At 48.2% G+C, this 22666-nt stretch overlaps 1 protein-coding gene across 4 annotated transcripts in view; it reads left to right on the top strand.

The window, feature by feature from the left end:
* GRAMD1B (GRAM domain containing 1B) overlaps positions 1–22666 on the top strand; it is a 188342-nt gene that overhangs the window by 41341 nt on the left and 124335 nt on the right. For 3 of the 4 annotated variants that reach the window (XM_027563428.1, XM_027563431.1, XM_027563435.1), the window contains exon 2: positions 7175–7264. In XM_027563428.1, coding sequence (XP_027419229.1) covers positions 7175–7264 — 90 coding nt within the window. The remainder of the gene's footprint in view (positions 1–7174; positions 7265–22666) is intronic. The other variant, XM_027563430.1, reaches the window with a different exon arrangement.

Raw genomic sequence — 22666 nt, 5'->3', positions numbered from 1 at the left:
CCAATGAGTGTCCAACATCTCAGGTGCACCTACCAAGGCCCCAGCATGGACCTGTGTGTGCTCAGTTGTGTCTGACTCATTGCAACCCTGTGGCCTGGGGCCTCGCTATGGAATTTTCCAGGCAACAATACTGGAATGAGTTGTCATTTCCTACTCCAGGGGATCTTCCCCACTTTGCCATCGAATCCGAGTCTTTTGGGTCTCCTGCATTGGCAGGGGAATTCTTTACCACTGAGCCACCTGAGAAGCCCAAGATGGGCCTGCTGCTGCTGCTGCTGCTGCTGCTAAGTCGCTTCAGTCGTTTCCGACTCTGTGCGACCCCATGGATGGCAGCCCACCAGGCTCCCCCATCCCTGGGATTCTCCAGGCAAGAACACTGGAGTGGGTTGCCATTTCCTCCTTCAGAGCATCAAAGTGAAAAGTGAAAATGAAGTCGCTCAGTCGTGTCCGACTCTTAGCGACCCCATGGACTGCAGCCCACCAGGCTCCTCTGCACATGGGATTGTCTAGGCAAGAGTGCTGGAGTGGGGTGCCATTGCCATGGCCCTAGATGTTTACACATGGTAAATGGTTACCACCATTTCTAATCCTCATTACAATCTTTAAAGTCATGTAGAATATCCATATCTGACACTTGGGAAAGTAAAGTAATTTGCCCAGTGTCACTGTGCTAAGTGGCAAAACTTAAATCTTCCAGACTCCAAATCCTGAAGTCAGATGTTGTGATTAGATTACTCACAACTTAATCCTCAGTACAGTTCTACAAGTGGTGTGTTACTGTTCTTATTTTCCAGGGAAATAGGCTGAGAGAGGGTAAATGACTTGTCAAACTTATAGCGCCAAAAAGAAACAAAGCCGGGGGTGAACCTAGGTGTGTCTGTCTCTATAGAGACAGGGCTTCCTTGGTAGCTCGGATGGCTGAGAATCTGCCTGCCACTGCGGGAGACCCAGGTTCAATCCCTGGGTTGGGAAGATCCTCTGGAGAAGGCAATGACAACCCACTCCAGTATTCTTGCCTGGGAAATCCCATGGACAGTGGAGCCTGGCAGGCTACAGTCTGGGGTCACAAAGAGTGAGACACTACTGAGCGACTAACACTTTCACTTTCAGAGTAATTCTGTTACATCCACTGCTTCAAATAATTTCTTCCCCCACTTTTATTAACCAAAGACATACGTCAATCAAAGCCACTCTGAGCTTTTCAGAGCTTCTAATTAGCATAAGATAATTGGTATCAACACACTAAATTGCTCTGATTACAGCCCAAAACAAATGCGAAAAATGAGGCACAGCCTTAGTGTGGGTAAATGTACAGATTCCACCAGGCTCTGGAAGTACTAAATGACAGCTCACACATCCCCATAACTGCTTGGAATCTCCAGAATTTCTCAAACCCCTTCTGAGTTTAGGAGTCACAGTAGTGTCATCTGGGTAAGAAAGAGTTGTTTCTACTTACAAAGCACCAGCTCAAAAAAGGTGCCAAATTTAATTTCCCTCAGAGTGAGGCAGTACTTTATAGAGGACAAAAGGACACCTTCCCAGTAGGTTGTGTGTTTAGGCTGAACGCCCTTCCTGCCAGTGCCCAGGGATGAAGGTGGGTGGAGAAGGGAGACCAGTGGAATCATGGGAATTTACCCAGACTGCATTGCAGAGCTTCCTGCTCTAGCCTGTGAATTTCTGCCTCTGGGGTGTACACTGCCTCAGATGGAGTGGATTTTTTCCAGCCAACGTTCCTGGTTTAGTGTGACCTTCTAGGATAAGCTCCCAGCACTGACTTGCTGGCAGGGAAACAAAACCAGGACTCTGGATTTGATTCACTTCAGCTAGTTTCCCTTAGGAATGTAAAGAAGCATTTCCCCCACCTTATTTGGTAACTCCGTCTGGTGTTTCAAAATTGAATTTCTATAGTGAATTTTATCAGCAGCTTGAATTTATAACAGGAGAGACTTTTAGTCTTCCTCCTGCCTTAAACTAGCTCTTCTGAGGAAAAGGCAAAAAACAGTTGCTTATACAACTGCTTCCTTGCATTGTTAAGCTGACTTTGGGTCATCTGGTGCCCAGGCTAAATCACCCCAAATCAGACTTTCTGACAAAATATTTTCATCTGTGAGCAACCTCTGCTGGCCTTCCTCCAAGTTCTTCTTACCTTCCTTAAGCTGCAGAACCCACACTGGTCACCTGCCCTCCAAGGCCTTGAATGAAATGGAGTCACTGTGGGTGTAGCCCTTGACCCTCCAGCCTCCACGTGCATGCATGCCTGCTAAGTCACCTCAGTAATTTTCTGACTCTTTGGACCGGAGCCCACCAGGCTCCTCTGTCCATGGGATTCTCCAGGCAAATATGCTGGAGTGGGTTGCTGTTTCCTCCTCCAGGGGATCTTCCCCACCCAGGGATCAAACTCCTGTCTTTTGTGTCTCCTGCGTTGGCAGACGGACCACTGAGCCACCAGGGAAGCCCCAAGCCTCCCACACTCCTCTGTAAACACCCTGCTCTGGTGGTGGTTTTTCTTCATGACCTCAGAAGCCTGGCAGATTGATGTAGAGGGCAGGGCAAGCTGCCCAGTGTCCAGGTAGCCTGTCTCATTTGAAAAGGCTCATATAAGAGAGGAGCTGAGAGGTTTTTTGTTTTGTTTTGTTTTTTGAGAGAGAGGCCATATCTGAATCTCTGAAAAGTCTGCTCAACAAATATCAGTTCATGGAGTTGAGTGGAGGATGGGAGTGGTTGGCCTCTATCTCACTTTTAAAGATGGTGGTGAAAAAAATGTTCTGAAAATGGGAGGAGAGAGGACCCGGCTCCTCCTGTTGGCGGGAGGAGCCTGTGCACTCTGCAGCGGTTGCTGCCATGGATTTACCTGGAGGCCTCTTGTCTCACCTTCACCTCTTCACTGTGTTGCCTCAAATCCCCCAGGACAAGTGTCTGCGACCTGTGGCCTTTCACCCTGTGGCCATTGCTGTGTCGCAATACTCAATGAAGGTTAATTAATTAATATGTGGTCCGTGTTTGGTGAGTTGAACTGAACCAGAACCCTCTCTTCTGCTCATCCTGAATCTGTTTGAATTTCAAGTGTCAGCAAAAAACCCTTGCTGTTGAGTCAGTTTTCTCTTACCAGCCCCGGAAGGAAATGATCTTTCTCTGGTCTTTGTTTCTGTAACATTTAATATTGACTTCTAAGAGCTGTCATTTTCTACTTTTAAATGTAGTTTATATTGACTCTTACTTTCCAGATTGTAAACATGTTGAGAGATGTTTGAGATCAGACAGAGATCCTTGTCTGATTCATGACTTTATTTTCGATGACCCACAAAATGATGCCTTACACATAATCATAGCATTTTTTACAGCAGTTGATGGGCTTCCGGTGTTGCCCGACTGGTAAAGAACCTGGCTGCCAATGCAGGAGATGCAAGAAACAAGGGTTTGATCCTTGGGTTGGGAAGATCCCCTGGAGAAGGAAATGGCAACCCACTCCAGGATTCTTGCCTGGAAAATCCCACGGACAGAGGAGCCTGGTGAGCTACAGTCCATGAGGTAACAAGGAGTCGGACACGACTGAGCACGCACACACACAGCCGTTAATATGTGCCAAACACTGTTCTTGATATTTCTTTAATTCTTGGAATAGCTTTGTATTCTTTAATCCTTATGATTGTTAAGAACTTTCATAACATCTGTCTTCATTTTGTAGGTAAGGAAAACACTGTTCAATAAGTTGCTCAGAGTCGTGATAGTAGGAAGTGAAAGATAATCTGAGGCAGAATATTCTAAGGTCTAAACCTAACCTTGATGCTGCCTCTTCTTCATATATGTGCACTTAGAGGGCATTATAAATACTTGTTGAATGCATGCAGTTGATATTTCTTAGTTGCTTAGAACCAATAAATAATTTGAAGGTGATCCATGGTTGCTTTTACCTCCACTTTCTGAACTGTTTTCTAAGCAATGGGAAGGCCAGAAGGGGGCGCCAGAAGGTTGGTTCTAGTTTTGGTTTCAGAGGCTGGATGGGATTGGCTGCCTTCAGGTTCTGGTTTGGAAGACGGCAGTGCCATCTAGTGGGGTAACTTGTTAATATCAGCTCAATTATTTTTCTGAAACCCTGGTTCTTGCCGTTTGGTTCTGGGAGCTCCCTTTTTAGGCTTCCGGGGTGGTGCAGTGGTAAAGAATCCGTCTGCCAATGCCAGAAACGAAGGTTCAGGAAGATCCCCTGGAAGAGAAAATGGCCATCCACTGCACTGTTCTTGCCTGGAAAATCCCATGGACAGAGGAGCCTGGCAGGCTATAGTCCATGGGATCACAAAGGATCAGACACAACTGAGCAGTTTTGATAGCCCAAGGGAAGGTAGGGTGAGAAGGAAGAACAGCCCATTATAGTTTAAATGGAGTCAAGTTTAATTTCTTCCATGAAGAGGCTGTAGTGCTGAGCGTGGTCATCGGGTTGGTGGAGCCCCTTTAAGTTTTAGATGGTGTAAAGCACGGGGCTCCAGACACCCCTCCTCCCTACTCTCCACATGTGCTGCCAGAGATGTAGACTGATATTCTTCTCTCTCTCTCTTTTTAGTATATTGTTTTGGTATTCCTCTCTTGATAATGGGTCTGCTTTGGGATTTGAGTTCTAGTCATCTGTGGGTTGCCTGCTGTAGCCTTAACACCTATCCTAGGTTGTATAGAGGAGGATACTTGATCCATATGACAGGTCAGTCCCAATGTAAAAAAGTCCAGTGGGTCAGCAACATGACAGCATAATTTGTTACGAGTTTTTTTTTAAATTCACTTATTTTTAATTGAAGGATAATTGCTTTACAGTCTTGTGTTTGTTTCTGCCGTACACCAAGATGAATCAGCCATAGATACACACATGTCCCCTTCTCCCACCTCCTACCCCATCCCACCCCTCTAGGTTGTCACAGAGCACTTGTTTCAGCTCCCTGAGTCATACATCAAATTCCCAACGGCTATCTATTTTATATATGATGGAGTATATGTTTTTAAAAGGCAAGTCGAATGACGAGGAGCCATTCCGTAGGGAATGAGCGGCAAAAAAAAGTGCTCTGTGTGCACACTTTGTTCTGCCAGGCAACTGGAAGCTTCGTATGTGGCGCTTTTCTGATTTCTGGCATGTGTGTGTGTGTGTATTTGAAAATGCGTTGTAAATTGCTTCTGAGTTCATTTACTTCTTGCTGAAAGATGGGATCATGAGAGCATGGTTATAAAATCACTTGCTTCTTTGATGGAAAGTGTGCAGGCACTGCGACCAGCACTTACCCTGTGAGAACGTTCAGAGTTTGCTGTCTGCGGGGGATCTAGTCTAAGGAATATACGGTGTAGAGATCAGTGCTTTTTATGGCTGTAAACTATCCAGCAGAACAAGGGAACAATATTGGTCCTACTGGGCCTGCGTTAGAGTGACATGTATGGTAATAACAATTTATTATTAATAGAATTTATACAAAACAGGGGTTTGCTAACATTTTCTGTAAGGGATCATACAGTAAATATTTAGGCTTTGTGAGACTAATGGCCTCATTGCTGCACTTAATTCAGTTCTGCCTTAACTACACAGCTCCGCCCTTGTAGCAAGAACAGTCCTGATTACTATGTAAATGAATGAGAGTGGCTGTGTTCCAGTAAACCTGTATTTAGGACATATAATTTTGAATTTCATGGAATTTTCATGTGTCATGAAATAATATTATCATCATTAAAAATTTTTTTAAAAATTCCCAACCATTTAAAAAAGTAAGCACCATTCTTAGCCTGCAGGGGCTCCAGATTTGGCCAGGGGGCTATGGCTTAAGGACTCTTGATTAGATACCTGGGGTACTTAATAATTAGCAGTTAATACAATGACTGATCACCAGCTTTGGGTTCAGCTAGTATCATAAGATGTCCAAACAGCTTTTCTTTCTCTTGAGTAAGATAAATGACTGTTGAATTCCACATAATTTTAAAGTAAGTGTCATGCATGGTATGTGCACTGTTTGGAAGAGAATTTCCAGACAGAGGCAGAATGAGAGAATAGAGTTTATTGCTCTTTGAACAGCTGACCAGCTCATGGGAGAACTGACCCCTTTCACAGGCTAGTAGCCAGTTTTTATAGCCTTGATGCTTTCGAATTGTGGTGGTGGAAAAGACTTCAGAGTCCCCTGGACAGCAAGGAGATCAAACCAGTCAATCCTAAAGGAAATCAACCCTGAACAGTCATTGGAAGGTCTGATGCTGAAGCTGAAGTTCCAGGACTTTGCCAACCTGATGTAAAGAGCCAACTTATTGGAAAAGACCCTGAAGCTGGGAAAGATTGAGGGCAGGAGAAGAGGGCGGCAGAGGATGAGATGGTTAGATGGCATCACCAACTCAATGGACGTGAATTTGAGCAAACTCTGGGAGATAGTGGAGGACAGGGAGGCCTGGCGTGCTACAGGTCACAGGATTGCAGAGTCACGCAGTTTAGCAACTGAACAACAACAAGGCAGAGAATATTCCTACTGGAAGGGTGGGTATTTTACCTCATACGGGGTCAAGGGCCTAGCAGGTTTAGATCCGAAGGCTCCTGGCAACAGTTGCTATGGGGCTTGGGTAATTCTGGAGATTTTTATCTTGTGACCTTAGTACAGGGCTCCACGGTATGCACTTTAAGAACTCTGTGAACTGAAGCTCCATAATCATCGTGCCTCCAGGGCTTTAAGGATCCCTCTGCTCACCCTCCTTGCCCTCCCAGGAGGCGAAGAATCCTGCCAGGTGGCCCCAGGCCCCACCGGGTCTCAAGTCTTTCTCCTGCTGGAATTCCCCTCTCTTCCCCCCACCGCCACCCCTTCCCTTCCTGCCCCATTGGCTGTGCCCGCAACTGTGGGTCTCAGGTGACGGGGTTCTCCTGCAGATCTAGAGGCCCAGGGACAGAGAATGCCAGAGGCACTTGCTCCATGGAACTGGCCTGGGAAGAGCCAGGTAATAGGTCAGGATCTTCCCGGGAGCTTTTAGGTAGGATGGGTGGGGTTTTCAGAAGGTCTCAGTTCCACTGCCTGCCAGTTATGCCCTCTGTGTCAACTTCCATGGTAGGGGGAGGGAACATGTACCTTTAAAATGTTGTAACCCTGTTTCCCTGTCGAGCTGGAGTCTCGGCGCTCCCCCAGGGTTGAGAAAGGAGGCGAACGTTAACGGTTCACATCCTGTCTTTCCTCAGCAGCCAACAGAGCAGCCAGCAGAGCAGCCAGCAGAGCAGCCATGACGATGACTCCAGCAGGTTCCTGAGTCCTCGCGTGCGGGAAGAAAGGTGAGATCACATGGCCAGGGAGGACGGGAGGCCCGGGAGGACGGGAGGCCAGCGATGACAGGGGACGGGGAAGATGTTTGAGGAAGATCAAGTTTCTGCCAGAAGTGAGAACCATGAGAAACTGCAGAGGAACAGAAGCTGGCCTGACCTCTGTGCTCCAACACGGTTCAGAAAGAGAATGCTACCCCCTCGACCTGAGAGGGGACTAGTTCTAAAGGCTTTGGGTGCTCAGTAGAGGGAGAAGTCAGTGTGTGGAAACCAAGTCTGTTGGAAAGATGTCGGAGTGGGACCTGAGGTGTCCTGTAAAGGTTGGGAATGCTGTGGATCTGGAGAGGGAAAGGGTGTTTCCAAGCCTGAGGAAAACGGCGTGGCCTGGGATGGTGTGTGTGTCATTAGAGTGGTACCTGAAAGCTGGGCTTGCCTCTTGCTGGGTGTCAACCAAAAGATACTGCCAAGTCAAAGATCCGGAGAAGGGGACTTCTGCTAAAGCTAGGGGTACATGCATATTCATGCAGGCACTTGAATGGAGGAGAATTCAGCATAGAATTTGGACAAAGGTCAACAGAGTTCAGGCTCTAGTTGAATGAAATCAGGAGGGTCTGTCCATCCTCCACCTGGGTGGGGGCCTTAGTTCCTGCAGAGCTTGCAGACTTGTATCAGATGATTATGTGTAGTCCTTGACAGGGGTGGGGGGGTGGAAACTAGGACTGTGTTTCCTGACTGATTTTCCTTTGTCCCTGTCTTCCCTTACTTCTCTTAAGCTTCTTGGATCACAGAATGGCTTCTCTTAATGTCAAGAAAGCCATTCCTGGGACCCCAGGGTGCTTGGTGGTAAAGAAGCCACCTACATACAGTGCAGGAGGCACAGGAGATTCAGGTTTGATCCCTGGGGTGAGAAGATCCCCTGGAGGAGGAAATGGCAACTCACTTCCATATTCTTGCCTGGAAAATTCCAGGAACAGAGGAGCCTGGAAGGCTACATACAGTCCATGGGGTCACAAAGAGAGTCAAGATACAACAGAACACACATGCTTAAGAGGCTGGGACCTTTTCTTTAGATTTATAAAGCTTTATGTCTCTTGCTATAGTTCTCAGTTCTGTGCTTATTACTAACCATGATTGACAGTTAAGCTCATCAATTTAGGTGGAGGCATGGGACACTCCCGGAGAGGGCAATGGCACTCCACTCCAGTACTCTCGCCTGGAAAATCCCATGGACGTAGGGGCCTGGTCGGCTGCAGCCCATGGGGTCGCTAAGAGTCCGGCACGACTGAGCAACTTCACTTTCACTTTTCACTTTCAAGCATTGGAGAAGGAAATGGCAACCCACTCCAGTATTCTTGCCTGGAGAATCCCAGGGACAGAGCAGCCTAGTGGGCTGCTATCTCTGGGGTCACACAGGATCGGACACGACTGAAGTGACTTAGCAGCAGCAGCATGGGACGCCCCTGGTGGCTCAGATGGTAAAGAATCTGCCTGTAATGCAGGAGACCTGGGTTCACTCCCTGGGTTGGAAAGTTCCCCTGGAGATGTAAATGGCAACCCACTCCAGTATTCTTGCCTGGAAAGTTCCATGGACAGGGGAGCCTGATGGGGTTAGTCCATGGGGTCGCAAAGAATCGGACACAACTGAACAACTAACACTTTCATTTTCTTCATGGGGTCTCCAAGGGACAGAGACTAATGACTTTCATCAAGATGCTTGATCAGTTATGATCCGCTGGGAGTTCCCTCAGTCTCTATGAGGCAGGAGATATTAGATGGGCTGCAGGTTAGACATTGACAACTGGCCCCTGTTCACACTTCCCGGGGTGACAAAAAGATGGGCTGCAGGCCCAACACTCATTCCCAGGCCCCTGTTTACATTTTCTGAGCCAAGAGACAAATGCGCTCCAGGCTACATGTTTGTGGCCAGACTCCTATCTACATTTTGAGATCTACACCTCGATAAAAGAAACGACAGGAATAGGGTGAATAACGACATTGGAGGCTTTTATGGTAGGAACAGAGCTAAGCCCTATTAGAAGATCAAGAGGTCATACATTTCCATCCTTGGGGCAAGGGAGAAACTACACTTGCACAAAAGGTGTAGTGAGGCCAAAAAGGCAGGGGGTGCCAGGCTATAGGAATTCTTGCCGTCTGCCTCCCGTATGCCTCTGGGATGAAATCCATCTTCACTGAGCGGTATGATCCCACCTAGGGGAGGGTCCCTAGACAAATTAGCTTTGGGGGGTGGGGGGAGGAGGGGTGGGCTGGGGCTGGTCAAAACAAGATTGACTAAGAAGCAGACAAAGACCCGGAAGACTGGCCCCTTACAAAGGATTTAAACCTCCCAAGGCACAACTCTAGCAACTGAATGGAGTTTGCCCATGTGCTCTGCCTTTCTAATAAATACTTTACTTCCTCTACCTCATTGCCTAATTTCTCCTTTCAAGGTAGACAAGGACTGGGGACTTAGATTCTAGCCACTAGTCCCTGTGGTCTATCAGTTAAGATTCCTGGTTTCCACCCAGGTGACCAGGCTTTGATTCCTGACCAGGGAATTAAGGTCTCGCTTCCAGCCGCTGCTCACTGCTTTGTGCATCTGAAATCATCTAGAGTGGCCTTCGCCCTCTTTTCAGTGCTCTCTGGATTCCGACAACCCATGCTTCCAAAATTGGAAGGGTCTGTAGAGTTCCCCAGCACAACCCCCTTCCCCATGTTGTGCGGTGAACATCCCCAGAAACTGTCCATTTCTGATCATCATACCTTCAGTTGATCAGCAACTCCTTAGTCCTCTATTTTATCTCTGCCGCTTGCTATGTTCCTGGGAGAGATGAATAGGTACCGACTTGCAGAGACTCTACAGCACGTTTTTCCCACGGCTCCTTGCTAACTAGAGTCAGCCTTGATTTTGTTCAGTACTTCAGATTGTATGTTGATAAAAGTGATATTTTAGCTGTTTCTCTGCCCCCTCCCACAACCCAAATGAAATATTATGGATGATCTCTCCTCCAAACCTCTGCTCAGAAAAATACTTTAAATGTCTTCCCTGGTCCTTTCATCCTCATCCCTGGCCCACTGACAGCCCCTTGAGCTCTTCATGGTGGGTGTTGGATATAGTTTTGCCCTAGCTCACGTTGGGCAGTATGGGAAACAGAGAAGGCCGTGAGCTGAAGGATGCTTCTGTGGTGGTCCCTGTGGACCCCTGCCCTGGAAACTCAGGACTGGTGTGTGCTCACCATGGTCTTTCTGAATGAATTCGGTTTTTCCTTCACAGTCAGTGGGTTCTCCTGGAGAGAACAAGTCCTCAGAGTGCTAATTAATCACTCAGCCGCAGCTCGGAACAAACCTTTACACCCTTCACCTAATCCTTCCTACAGCAGGTTTCTGACCAATTAAGAGACTCTCTGGGGCGTTTCAGATGTTGGTCTGTGATATGCTGGCCTAGAGCAAGTGTGCGATCTGAACCCTGGGGAGAGGGAACCTGACTTGTGCTCATTGCTCTGGGCCCAGTTTGATGGACAGCGCACCCTGCTGGTTACGATGGCATTTCCCACACCGGCCAGTGTAGTGCCTGGCCAGAATAGTGGGTAATACGGACCCTTTTCTGTGGCTGCTCCTAATTCTGCAAATCACATTGTCAATTGCAGAATGAAGGATTGTTTCATAGAGCAGACAAAAAAAAAATTTGATTTTTCTGTTCTAAAGATCAAAATTATAATCCTTCAGTATGAAATAACTTTCCACTGGTTAAATAAAACATTGATTTTTCTTTTTTCTTGTAAAAGGTTTAGAATGGATATCATATTTAGAGGTAAAATAGCTACTGTACTGTAATCTTTATAAAATCCACATTGGGACTTGCCTGGTGATCCAGTGACTAAGACTCCAACCTCCCAGTGCAGGGGGCCTGGGTTTGATCCCTGGTTGGGGAACTAGATCCCACATGCCTCAAGTAAAGATCTCGTATGCCTCAACTAAGACCCAGTGTAGCCAATAAGCAGGTAAATAAAAATAAATATTTTTTTTAAAGTCTGTATACTGCAGAGAGAGAAATGCCTTAATAAGACATCCAAACTGAAGGGCTTCTGAGAATTTATTTTCCTCATTCACATCAGCTTCTATCCAGAAAGGAAAAAAGCCTTTGGAACCATGATGGGGGGCAGAATTCCCAGCCCAGGAAGTAGCTGCAGAGAGACAGTCACTTCCTGGGCAGGAGTGCCAGAGAGAAGTGTTGATTTTAGAGAATCAGTTTGTTGGAAACAGAGATTGTCTCAGAGATAAGAATAATCCCCTCAGGTTTCTGTTTGAAAGCAGACTAGATCTAGCTTCCTCAAAGTATGTATATCACGGAATTTGGGATGCTGATCCAGTTTCGTGCTTCGAGGTGAAGCCAGGGGTGCATTTACAAAACAGTAGTTCTCAGGTCCAAACTGGACCAGTTGGTAAAGGTTTCCCAGGTCCCTAGTTTTTTTTTTCTTCAATCTTCTCTATTTGTTTGCTTATTCAAACTACACCGTTGGTTAAAAAAGTTTTTTTAATATATTTATTTACTTGGGTGTACTAGGTCTTGGTTGCAGCACACAGGATCTTTTAGACGCAGCACGTGAGATCTTTCGTTACGGCATGTGGGATCTAGTTTCCTGACCACGGATGGAACCTGGGCCCCCTGCATTGGAAGCACAGACTCTCAGCCACTGGACCACCAGGGAAGTCCCCACTAAGTCTTTATTTAGTACATTTCACCCAGTGTCAGGACCTTTCATACAAATCCACAAGCATAGAAAAAAGAGACGTTTCACTAAGGACCGTTTCTGTACAGGATGTTAGTCTCAACAGAACGTGATCTCAGTTGAACCAGGAAGCCTTTTCATAGTAGGAAAATGAGACGTGGACGGGGCTGGAGTGCAGCTGAGGACCAAGGCAGGGCTGCATGCATTCACATGCCAGTTCCACGCTGCATGCCGGCCTGGTTGCCACAAGCCGGCGTGAAGTGTCTACAAGATGCTGGAGCCTGCCATAGTCAGGCTGCTGGAAGAATAGAGCCTGGCCCTCTGCCGCTTGGCCCTGCAAGATGCAGGCAAGAGCGAGAGCCTCAGTCAGCAGACCTGGTTTTGTCTTCTGTGTTGACTGTGCATTTTTAAAAGCATTTTACTCAGCTTTTCTGAACCTTAGTTTCATCACTTGTAAAAGCCTTTTCTTGTAAAGAGTACATGAGATAGCATGTGTTGAATGCCTGGTGCTTAGTAGGTGCTTAGTAAGTGGTAGCTGCCAGTACTCTGATGGTTTTGGCTATTGTGAGTTTATACTGTCACTTTTTTCTTTTAATATAATTTATTTGGCTGTGCTGGGTCTTAGTTGCAGCATGTGGGATCTAGTCCCCTGACCAGGGATCGAACCCAGGCCCCCTGCATTGGGAGCAGGGAGTCTTAGTCACTGGACCACCAGGGAAGTCCCTTTACTATCACTTTCTTCACAGATCTATGCTCTTCTGTCTTTGAAGAAACAGAGACAGAAAGAATGTGTAGAATATTGATCATCTACAAAATATCAGATACTGATCCTAAGCATAAATAGAATAAGGCATGACATTTGCTCTCAAGAGCCTTGTCTTTCAGTGACACATATCTATAAGAAAGTAAGTATAATGTAATAATTGACAGATGGCACTTTGTCTCATAGAATTTCATTGTAATAGAACTAAAGAATTTGTTTTCTAATGTTCCTAGTCTGTACAGAGACTCTTATGTACACTTTTAAATATAAACCTCTCAACAGCCCTTTCAAATAGATGCTATTATTATGTTTATATTGGAGTTTAGAGAACTTAAGCTCGGTGGAGTTAAGAAATTTGCCTGAATAGAATAATGTAGGTCCTCCACATAGGGTTGGATGGGGGAGGAAGGAGGGAGAGGGCGGTGGTATCCAGAAAGACTCCACGGAGGGGGCTGTGCTTCAGCTGAGAGCTGCAAGGGGAGTAGGAGTCTGTCACATGGCAGCGTTCCTAGGCGTGGGAACAAGATGTACATAAGCCGGAGGTGTGAGAAATCAAGGCGTGCTCAGGAATGGCAAATACTTCAGTATGGATGCCAACAATGGCCCAGGAGTGGGGGTAGCTAGCTAGTGGCTGGAGATCATCTTTGTACAGGTAGGCAGGTGCCTGATCATGTATCATCCTGCCGGGATGGAGTGGACTGTATTTATAGAAGAGGGAAGAGAGTGAGGTCTGTCCCAGGTATCCTTGTGAGAAAAATCCTCTTGGTCCTTGTGTGAGAGATGGATTCAAGGAACAAACGCTGGAAGCAGATAGACAAGGAAAGTTGTTGTGCTCAGTTGCTCAGTTGTGTCTGACTCTTTGTGACCCCATGAACTGCAGCATGCCAGGCTTCCCTGTCCTTCATCATCTCCCAGAGTTTGCTCAAACTCATGTCCAGTTGAGTCAGTGATGTTATCCAATCATCTCATCCTCTGCTGCTCTCTTTTCCTGACCTCAATCTTTCCCAGCATCAGGGTCTTTTCCAGTGAGTTGGCTCTTCCCATCAGGTGGCCAAAGTACTGGAGCTTCAGCTTCAGCATCAGTCCTTCCAATGAATATTCAGTTGATTACCTTTAGGATTGACTCCTTTGATCTCCTTGCAGTCCAAGGGACTCTCAGGAGTCTCCTCCAGCACTACAGTTCAAAAGCATCATTTCTTCATCGCTCAGCCTTCTTTCTGATCCAGCTCTCACACCATACATGACTACTGGAAAGACCATACCTTTGACTTTATGGACCTCTGTCGGCAAAGTGAGTGTATGGCAGAAAAAATACAAGCTTATATGTGTATTGAAGAAAGGGAACATGGTTTCATGAGGAAACATATCAAATAAATTGGGCCAGGACCAAAGTGGGGGTGGTGAGAGAGTGTGGTGGATGAACTAAGGCCAGAAGGATGAGTCTGAGATGGGAGGGAAGCAGTGAGAGGAGGCAGATAATGAGACGAGATGAGAGGAGCTTGGTTGGCCACGACAAGGACTTGAGTCTTTATGCTCAGAGCACTAGGAAGCCATCAAAGTTTTAAGAGGGAGCTGATGGGGTCAGATCTGATTCTAGATAGATTGCAACTTGGGGAAAGGATGTACAGTTAGAAGGCTGTTACAATAGTTCAGACGAAGGGCTGGATGTTGGTGGCTTGGATGTGGGATGCTGGTTGTTGGGGGTCGGGGGGAAAGTAGGTGAGTTCCAGAGACATTTAGGGGATAAAATGTCCTCAACTTGTGATGCCCTGGACAAGGGGTGTGAGAGGGGGAGGTCTTCAGAGTTGGTCCTAGGATTCTATCGTGCTCTGCTGGGTGGTGCCTCTGCTGAAAGATAAGGAAACGGGTTTGGAGGAGGTGAGAAGAGATTGATCTAGATCAGAGGTGAGAGGACTAGTCTAGAATAGGAGAGAATAGTGGATGTGGGTGCAGGTGAGTTCACAGGTGAGGAGGAGGTGAGGAGGAAGGTGAGGAGGTTACTAACAGCAGCACCCCTTTTCTGTGTGAAATAGGAAAAAAGATCAGCTCCTACGATCAAGGAAGGTGGAGTGTAGTAAGAGGCTTGGGTGTTGTTAATTTATGGATTTCTTATATCACGTCTTCTCTGATGAGCTTCAAAGAAGTGCATGTCTTACTAGAACTTGCCCTCACTTCTCCCAGTTAAGGTAGGGAAGGCAGGTTTCATCACATCTGTTTTCTAGGCATAGTATTTAGCAGGCTGTGGTTAATTCTGCCCGCCACATGCTCTGTGCTGTGCACTCTTTGGTTCACTTCTCCATCTCCCCTCTAGCCTGGGAGACCCTGGAGGACACAAACGGTATCTCGTATGTGGCACAGGGTAAGTGCTCAGCAGCAGATGTTTGTGGAATGGATGAATGAACCAACAAGAAACCAACGCAGTTGGAGTTGGAGCTCCTGGGGTTGGAGCAAGGCCAGAAAGCAAGCCCGTTTCTTCCAGCTCAGGTCTGGCCATCCGAATAGCTAGCCTCCTATCAGAAGGAAAGATGTTTTCAGTTTCTGTCCCAGAAATTGTTCCCAAATCCTGTATCTCCAGGGCACTCTAGCCCCATCTACCCGCCTGGCTGTTGAATTCCCCACGGCCCCATGGACACTCAGGTGATCTCCCCGGTCAGCTCCCTCACCAGGAGGAAAGAGCCAGGAGTAACAAACCCTCTGGGAATGGTGCCCACGCTCCCCCCACCCGACCCCCCTTCCAGCAGCTGACATCACATGCAGGTACAGCTCCATCCTCCCTGTCTGAGGACAAAGGAGGAGAGGAGACTCACCAAGTGCCCGGAGCACTGCCAGATGTGGGAGGGTGGAGGAGGGCTCGGGCCACGGGCAGGGGGCATCCCGGTTAGGTCGGAGCCTGAGGCCCTCCCAGCCCAGGCCCTCCGCCCGCCTGTGTTCTGTGTGGAACCTCAGGGCGGGGAGAGCTCAACTATAGGGGCCGGTCGACAGCTGGAGGAGCTGCACGAGCAGCGGCCCTAGAGCGAGCCCCCAGCCCACGAGGTCCCTGTGGCCATGTGCTGGGCTTCCCCTTGAGCCCAGCATGGTGCAGAACCTGTGCTCCCAGACAGTGTCTTGCAGCACAGCTGTGAAGCAGGCCTGCCACCACCACGTCTCCTCCTTGAGGAAGAAGCTGTCCTTTCTACGAGCCAAGTAGGTGCAGGGCCCCTGAATGGAGATCAGGGCAGGAGGATGTGGCCCTTGGCTGGTTTGGGGTGACCCGGGGCTCGTCGCAGAGGCGGGAGCGCTGTGGGGTTGTCTGCCGTGTTTGGGGATGTTGCAGTTCCTTGCCGGGTGACAGGTCCCCAAGAAGGAGTATGGTGTGTTGGCAGAGGCTGAAGGTGAAGGATGTGGGGTGCAATGAATGAGGCTGTGCACTCCTTGGAGGATGCATTGCTTGAGTGGACCTTGTCTCCAGGCAGCTTCCTTGGCTCTTTGGGTTCTTCATGCCCAGCCAGGGATCATTATTTTCCTTTTTCATGGTAAATTACTTCACTTGGTAAAGAACTCGGGGTTCCCAAGAGAAAGGTGAGAGAGAGAACGATGTGTTCTGCCTGATTTAGGGGTGATCTCTGGGGTCTTCGGGGGTGTTAATTTCCTTCCAGTGATAGGGACCTGTGCATAGGGACCTTTGGGGGTGTTGCCTTTGTGTGTTCACATCATATCTGCTCACCGGGGACTTCGCTTGAGAAGCTGCCGAGGAGGTCCAGGTGTGTGGCCCGTTGTGCTAACGTGGGCCTTGAACCTGGCAGAATCGTGGGGTGGTGTCTCATTGCCAAACACACTGTACCTTGGGCTTTGTGACAGGAAGAGGGGAGGAGGTTTTCTGGAGGAGAAAGAGGTCCCGACTTCTAGGATCAGAGTTAAATTCAGGGGCTGGTGGACATTGGAGAGAGAGGGGAGGCATGTAAGCTTATGGGCAGTTGTGATTTGTCGTGAAGAGAAACACAGTAGTGAGGACTAGGAAAGGGCAGACGGGTGAGGGGAGGACAGGGAGAAGAGAGATAGGGAGAGGCTCGGTGCGTCTCAGAGGTAGGTACGGGCTGGAAGTGGTCAGTGATGGTCTGGATTCTTGCCCACACGCACCTGCACTCCGGCGTGGACGCCCACGAGTGTTCAGCCATCTGTTGACAAGGGTGCTCTTCCCAGGGAGCTTTCAGGTGGAGGTTTGAGGCTGGGGAACAGAGAGACCCAGTCCTCACTCTCAGGTGGTGGCTCCCCGGGTACCAAGGACCCAGTGCTGTGGGCGCGCGGCAGACCCCCAGCGGGCCATGGCAGAACCCTGTGGTGTTGGTGGCAGGGACAGCAGTCTCTGTCCAGTGGTCACGTGGGACTCAGGACTGCACTTTGAAGATGAAAGGATGACCTCAGATTAAATCCGGACTCTACCACCTACTGGCTGTGGTGCTTTCACAGCATCATCTTACCCTCTCTGCCTCTGCTTCCTTGTCTGAAAGTGGAGATAACTGTACCTGCTTTATGGAGGTTGTGGGGATCACAATGAGATAAAATGGGAGAAACACTTGGTACTCTGTCTGGCATGCAGGAAATGGTAGCTTCTGTTGGAACTGCTGTCGGCTCAGGCTACCCCTGGGAGCTGAGAGGAAGGTCAGCTTGGCGCTCAGAGAACCGTAGCTGGAGACTTGGTCAGAGTGAGTCTAGGAGAGGTGGCGTTTGATGACTCCTTAGTCACCCAGGGAAGCCAGTCAAGTCGACTCCAGTCCTCAGCCTCTCAGCTTTCTTTATGTGTGTGTGTGTGAGTCCGTCTGTCCCCGACTCTACAGCCCCATGGACTGCAGCCTGTCAGGCTTCTCTGTCCATGGGGTTTTCCAGGCAAGAATACCAGACTAGGTTGCCATTCCCTTCTCCAGGGCATCCTGCTGACTCAGGGATTGAACCCCATGTCTCCTGCATTGCAGGCAGATTCTTTACTACTGAGCCACCCATGAAGCCCAGCTTCCTTTACATCTTGGCACTGCTGCTGCTGCTGCTAAGTCACTTCAGTCGTGTCCGACTCTGTGCGACCCCATAGACGGCAGCCTACCAAGCTCCCCATCCCTGAGATTGTCCAGGCAAGAACACTGGAGTGGGTTGCCATTTCCTTCTCCAGTGTAGGAAAGTGAAAAGTGAAAGTGAAGTCACTCAGTTGTGTCGGACCCTCAGCGACCCAATGGACTGCAGCTTTCCAGGCTCCTCCGTCCATGGGATTTTCCAGGGAGGAGTACTGGAGTGGGGTGCCATCGCCTTCTCCTACATCTTGGCATTAATGGTGTCTTAATTGTATTTATTTGTTTACTCGGTTGTTTGTCTCCCCAGCTTGTCCTAACCTTCGTGAGAGCAGGGACTGTGTTTGTTTCATTTGCTAGTTGTACCCAACTCTTGGAGTTGTGACTGAAACATGGTGTGTGCGTGTGCGCCAAGTCACTTCAGTTGTGTCCGACTTTGTGCAGCCCCATGGACTGTAGCCCACCAGGCTCCTCTGTCCATGGGATTCTCCAGGCAAGAACACTGGAGTGCGTTGCCATGCCCTCCTTCAGGGGCTCTTCCTGACCCAGGGATTGAACCCGCATCTCTTACATCTCCTGCATTGGCAGGCAGATTCTTTACCACTAGTGCCGCCCGGGAAGCCCTGACACATGGTAGGTGCCCAATAAATATTTGTGACGTGACTACCTGGAACTTGAATACCTGTCTGAAGCTTTTTGCGAGCTCTAACGTTCTGTGATCATGGGATTCTGTGACTGTGGCCCAGACAGAGGGCCGCTGTAGCCCTTAACATGTGTTAACCTTTGTGACAGTTTCATGGTCTTTGATCTGTGACTGCCTCTCACACATGCCCCTTTCTCTGATCCACAGACATGTATGCTCAGAGGATGTGCGGTCTGGGGCAGACAGCACAGAGGCGCTTGGGCTCAGCCTTGACTTTGGGGGCAGGGCTCTCCAGCTTGCCTGCACCGCCCATCCCCGCCCGAGTTCCCAGTTTGTAGCTCCGCTCCGGCCGCTTCTGTTGCTGTCAGCAGAACTGTCTGCAGGTGTAGCCGTCACCTGCTCCGTGTTTCTCCTACTCCAGCATTTCTCCTTTTCTGCCTGAGAAAGAGGGGTTATTAATTATAGCTCAGCATACCACTCTCTCTCTCTCTGTGGATACCATCGCTGGGGTTTAGATTTGGATCACTGGCAGGTTGGCTAGTAAATTTCGTTCCCCAGCATCTCCACCTCCTGCTGGGAGAAACGGTATCCTCTCGGTGGGGGTGAGGAAGGAATGTGAGTGGGTGAAGCTTGGGGCTCAAGTCGGAACCCCACCTTCAGGCTTGTCCCGCTCTGAGCTGCATTCTTTGTCTTCCTCTCTACTCTAGAGCTAAAATGCAGTTGGAGGCTCAAACTCCTGGATTCTCTTCTCAACATGACACTGATGAATACTGTAAGCTCAGAGCAGCTATTTGCAGAGGCCACTCCTTGTTTTGAAGCAATACTTTTCCAGAATTATTTGATACTCCAGCTTGGTGGCAAACCCCATCAGTAAAAAAATTTTTGAGTGGTATCACTAATGTCATGTGTGAATGTATGTATGTACAGAAGTTGTGTGCTTGCACTACTGTATGAAGTATTCTGTATATTATATAAACAAGTGGACATTTTAAAAGGATGAGCTAAAAAGTATAAATATAAGTTCTAATAGCTCCTTCCTTCACTGCATGGGAAGTGTTTATATCTGCTTGATAAAGAGCAGCCAGCTTGGGAGCCCAGGGTGCAGTGGTCCTCATCCTTTTAACAGGTTTCAGAATCACTTGCTGGAGAAGGAAATGGCAACCCACTCCAGTTTTCTTGCCTGGAGAATCCCAGGGACAGAGGAGCCTGGTGGGCTGCTGTCCATAGAGTCGCACAGAGTTGGACACAACTAAAGCGCCTTAGCATGCATGCATACATTGGAGCAGGAAATGGCAACCCACTCCAGTATTGCCTGGAGAATCCCAGGGACAGAGGAGCCTGGTGGGCTGCTGTCTGTGGGGTCGCACAGAGTCGGACACAACTGAAGCGACTTAGCAGCAGCAGAATCACTTGCAGAGCTAATTCAGTATTCACATTCCTGGGTCCTCCTCTCCAATTCTGAGCCCCAATTCTGAATTTGCACAGGTAACACATTTCCCAAGTGGTTTCCATGCCAGTGGTCTTTGAGAACACACTCTGTAGCCTGCAACCTTCTAGCTGTATCAAGAATCCAATTTAAGGGACCTCCCTGGTGGTCCAGAGGTTAAGGATACACCTGCCAATGCAGGGAACATGGGTTCAATCCCCTGTCTGGGAACTAAGATCTCACACGCTGCAGGGCAACTAAGCCTGTGGGCTGGGCTGTGGAGCCCGTGGGCTGCAACTACTGAAGCTAGAACACCCTAGAGCCCACGCTTGCCGAAAGCAGAGAAAGCCCATGCGCTGCAAGGAAGACCCAGAGGAGCCAAAACAAACAAAAACCCAATTTAATATGGCCGGACCAGGGAGGACCTAGGTGTCCTGACTGGTGACATCAGTTTTAGGGAATCTCTGGCAGACCCTTGGTCCCTTTTTACCTGGGATGCTGGGTCAGTGTCTGGCTTGTGTTTTTCCCTTACCTTCTGCATAGCCCAAGAATCACCACTGTGCAGCAAGGAGAAAGGTGGGTGGGTTGGGATGTGTAATTAATCATTTTCATCTTATCTGTCATCACTTTTTGGGCTGCTCAGTGCCTGCCTCTTCTGATCCTCAGACCCAGGAGCCACAAGCAGTTAAGTGCTGAGCTCTCTCCCTCTCTTTGCCAGTACTCTTTAATCCAAAAGAGGCAGCTCATCCACTGAGATGCAGAGAATCCCATTGCTGCCCTGGTTGGAACTGGTCCTGGGGGTTGGGGGAGCTGGAGGGAGTGGAGGAAGTCTGAGTATTTCACCCCCACCCCCCATCCCCCACACATACACACACACAAACACAAAAGCTCCCTTTGTCATTCTTTGTGTGAGCCTGATGGGTGAGTTAGTAAGTAGAATTCTGGGTTGACTTTTGAAACTCTCTAGTTTATTAGTTTGGCTCCATGCCAGACTTGCTTTGGGATCCACAAAGTGAACACTTGACCTGCTCAACTCCTTTCCCTCTGGAAATGCAGCAGCTATTACCCACATTTCCTTTTCCTGGCGTGAGATTCCCTTCTGGCTGAGAGTTGACATCAGTTGTCCCTGTAAATAAGGGTAGAGACCTACTGAAGGAGCCCTTAACAAAGAATTTGAGGGGCCAGACACTCTGCTGCTTCTAAGTCACTTCAGTCGTGTCCGACTCTGCGACCCCAGAGACGGCAGCCCACCAGGCTCCCCCGTCCCTGGGATTCTCCAGGCAAGAATACTGGAGTGGGTTGCCATTTCCTTCTCCAATGCGTGAAAGTGAAAAGTGAAAGTGAAGTCACTCAGTGGAGTCCGACTCTTAGCGACCCCATGGACTGCAGCCTACCAGGCTCCTCCATCCATGGGATATTCCAGGCAAGAGTACTGGAGTGGGGTGCCATTGCCTTCTCCGCCAGACACTCTATTCTTTACTAATTCATGAATTTCTTCTTCATTATCTATGTCAAGTGGTTATCTGCCTCTCTATGAATCACTTCCATAATGGGAAATCAGCTAAGTACATTCATTGGGGTCTTTTTCAGTAACGAAATATATAATTAATAAGAAATTACTGCAAATCTACAAATGAGAAGAGCAAATGCAAGACAACACGGAGTGTCTGTGTGCTTAGTTTGTGGGCACAATATCTGAGGTATTATTTGTTATTACTAATAATAGCTCCTATTTTGAGAGCTTATTATGTGCTCAATGCTGTGCTTTTCATGTGCTGTTCTTATTTAATCATAATAGTGACCCAGGAAGGAAAGTTACTGTTCTACCCATTTTCTAGATAAGACAAAGTCCATTGTCTTTCCTTGTCAGTGGCAGAGCTGACCACTTTACTTCAAAGCTCAAGTTTTATTTGCATCGCTTTATGACTTCCCCTTAAAAGAGGATACACATGGGGGCCCGGTGCAGGACCCTCTGCTTTTCTTTATATCTAGTGGGCCTTTCATTATCAACTTCCTAGAATTGAAGCGTCAGATGTGGAAGTGTATGAGCTAGTAGTCTTTTAATGAAGTTTATCTCAGAAAGCTTCAAAATCAGACAGAAGAAGAAACAAACAGGGAGAGAAGAGACCACAGTGATTCTGAATGATACAGTTAAATATGCCCAGAGGCCAAATAGATTTTTGTTTTTTTAATCTTTTTTTCAGTATACTTCCTGTGCATGCATGCGAGAGCATGCTCAGTCATGTCCAACACAGTCATGTCTGTGACAACATGGACTGTAGCCCACCAGGCTCCTCTGTCCATGGTATTCTCCAGGTAAGAATACTGGAGTGGGTTTCTACTTCCTCCTCCAGAGGATCTTCCCTGAGTGGGTTGCCATTTCCTCCTCCAGGAGATCTTCCCAACCCAGGATCAAACCGTACATCTCCTGCATCTCTTGCGTTGGCAGGCAGATTTTTCACCACTGAGCCATCTGGGAATCCTATGCTTCTTAGACCATGCTGATTTTGAATAGTGCCTTAGGATTTTAACTAACAAGTTATATGCACAAAAGTTTCTGTACATCTCTGTTTGACAGTATCTCTTTATACAGCTTTCTTTCCATTTCACCATTATGCCTCAACTGCAGAACAGAACTGTTGTTACTCTTACCTCCCAGCAGGTACCAGGTGAAGCCCCTGTGGTCAACTGCAGGACCGGCAAAAGTTCACTTCCCTGTGGGTTCGCCAGCACCCTCTGCTGGTGGTGACTTCCCAGGAGAGGAGGGAGTGGCCATCTGATCCCTCAATGGTAGCTGAGCTCAGTGGTGAGTCAGCAGG

Source organism: Bos indicus x Bos taurus, chromosome 15 (genome assembly GCF_003369695.1).
Source record: "Bos indicus x Bos taurus breed Angus x Brahman F1 hybrid chromosome 15, Bos_hybrid_MaternalHap_v2.0, whole genome shotgun sequence".
Classification (NCBI taxonomy): Eukaryota; Metazoa; Chordata; class Mammalia; order Artiodactyla; family Bovidae; genus Bos; species Bos indicus x Bos taurus.
This window is presented reverse-complemented; position numbering and strand designations above follow the sequence as displayed.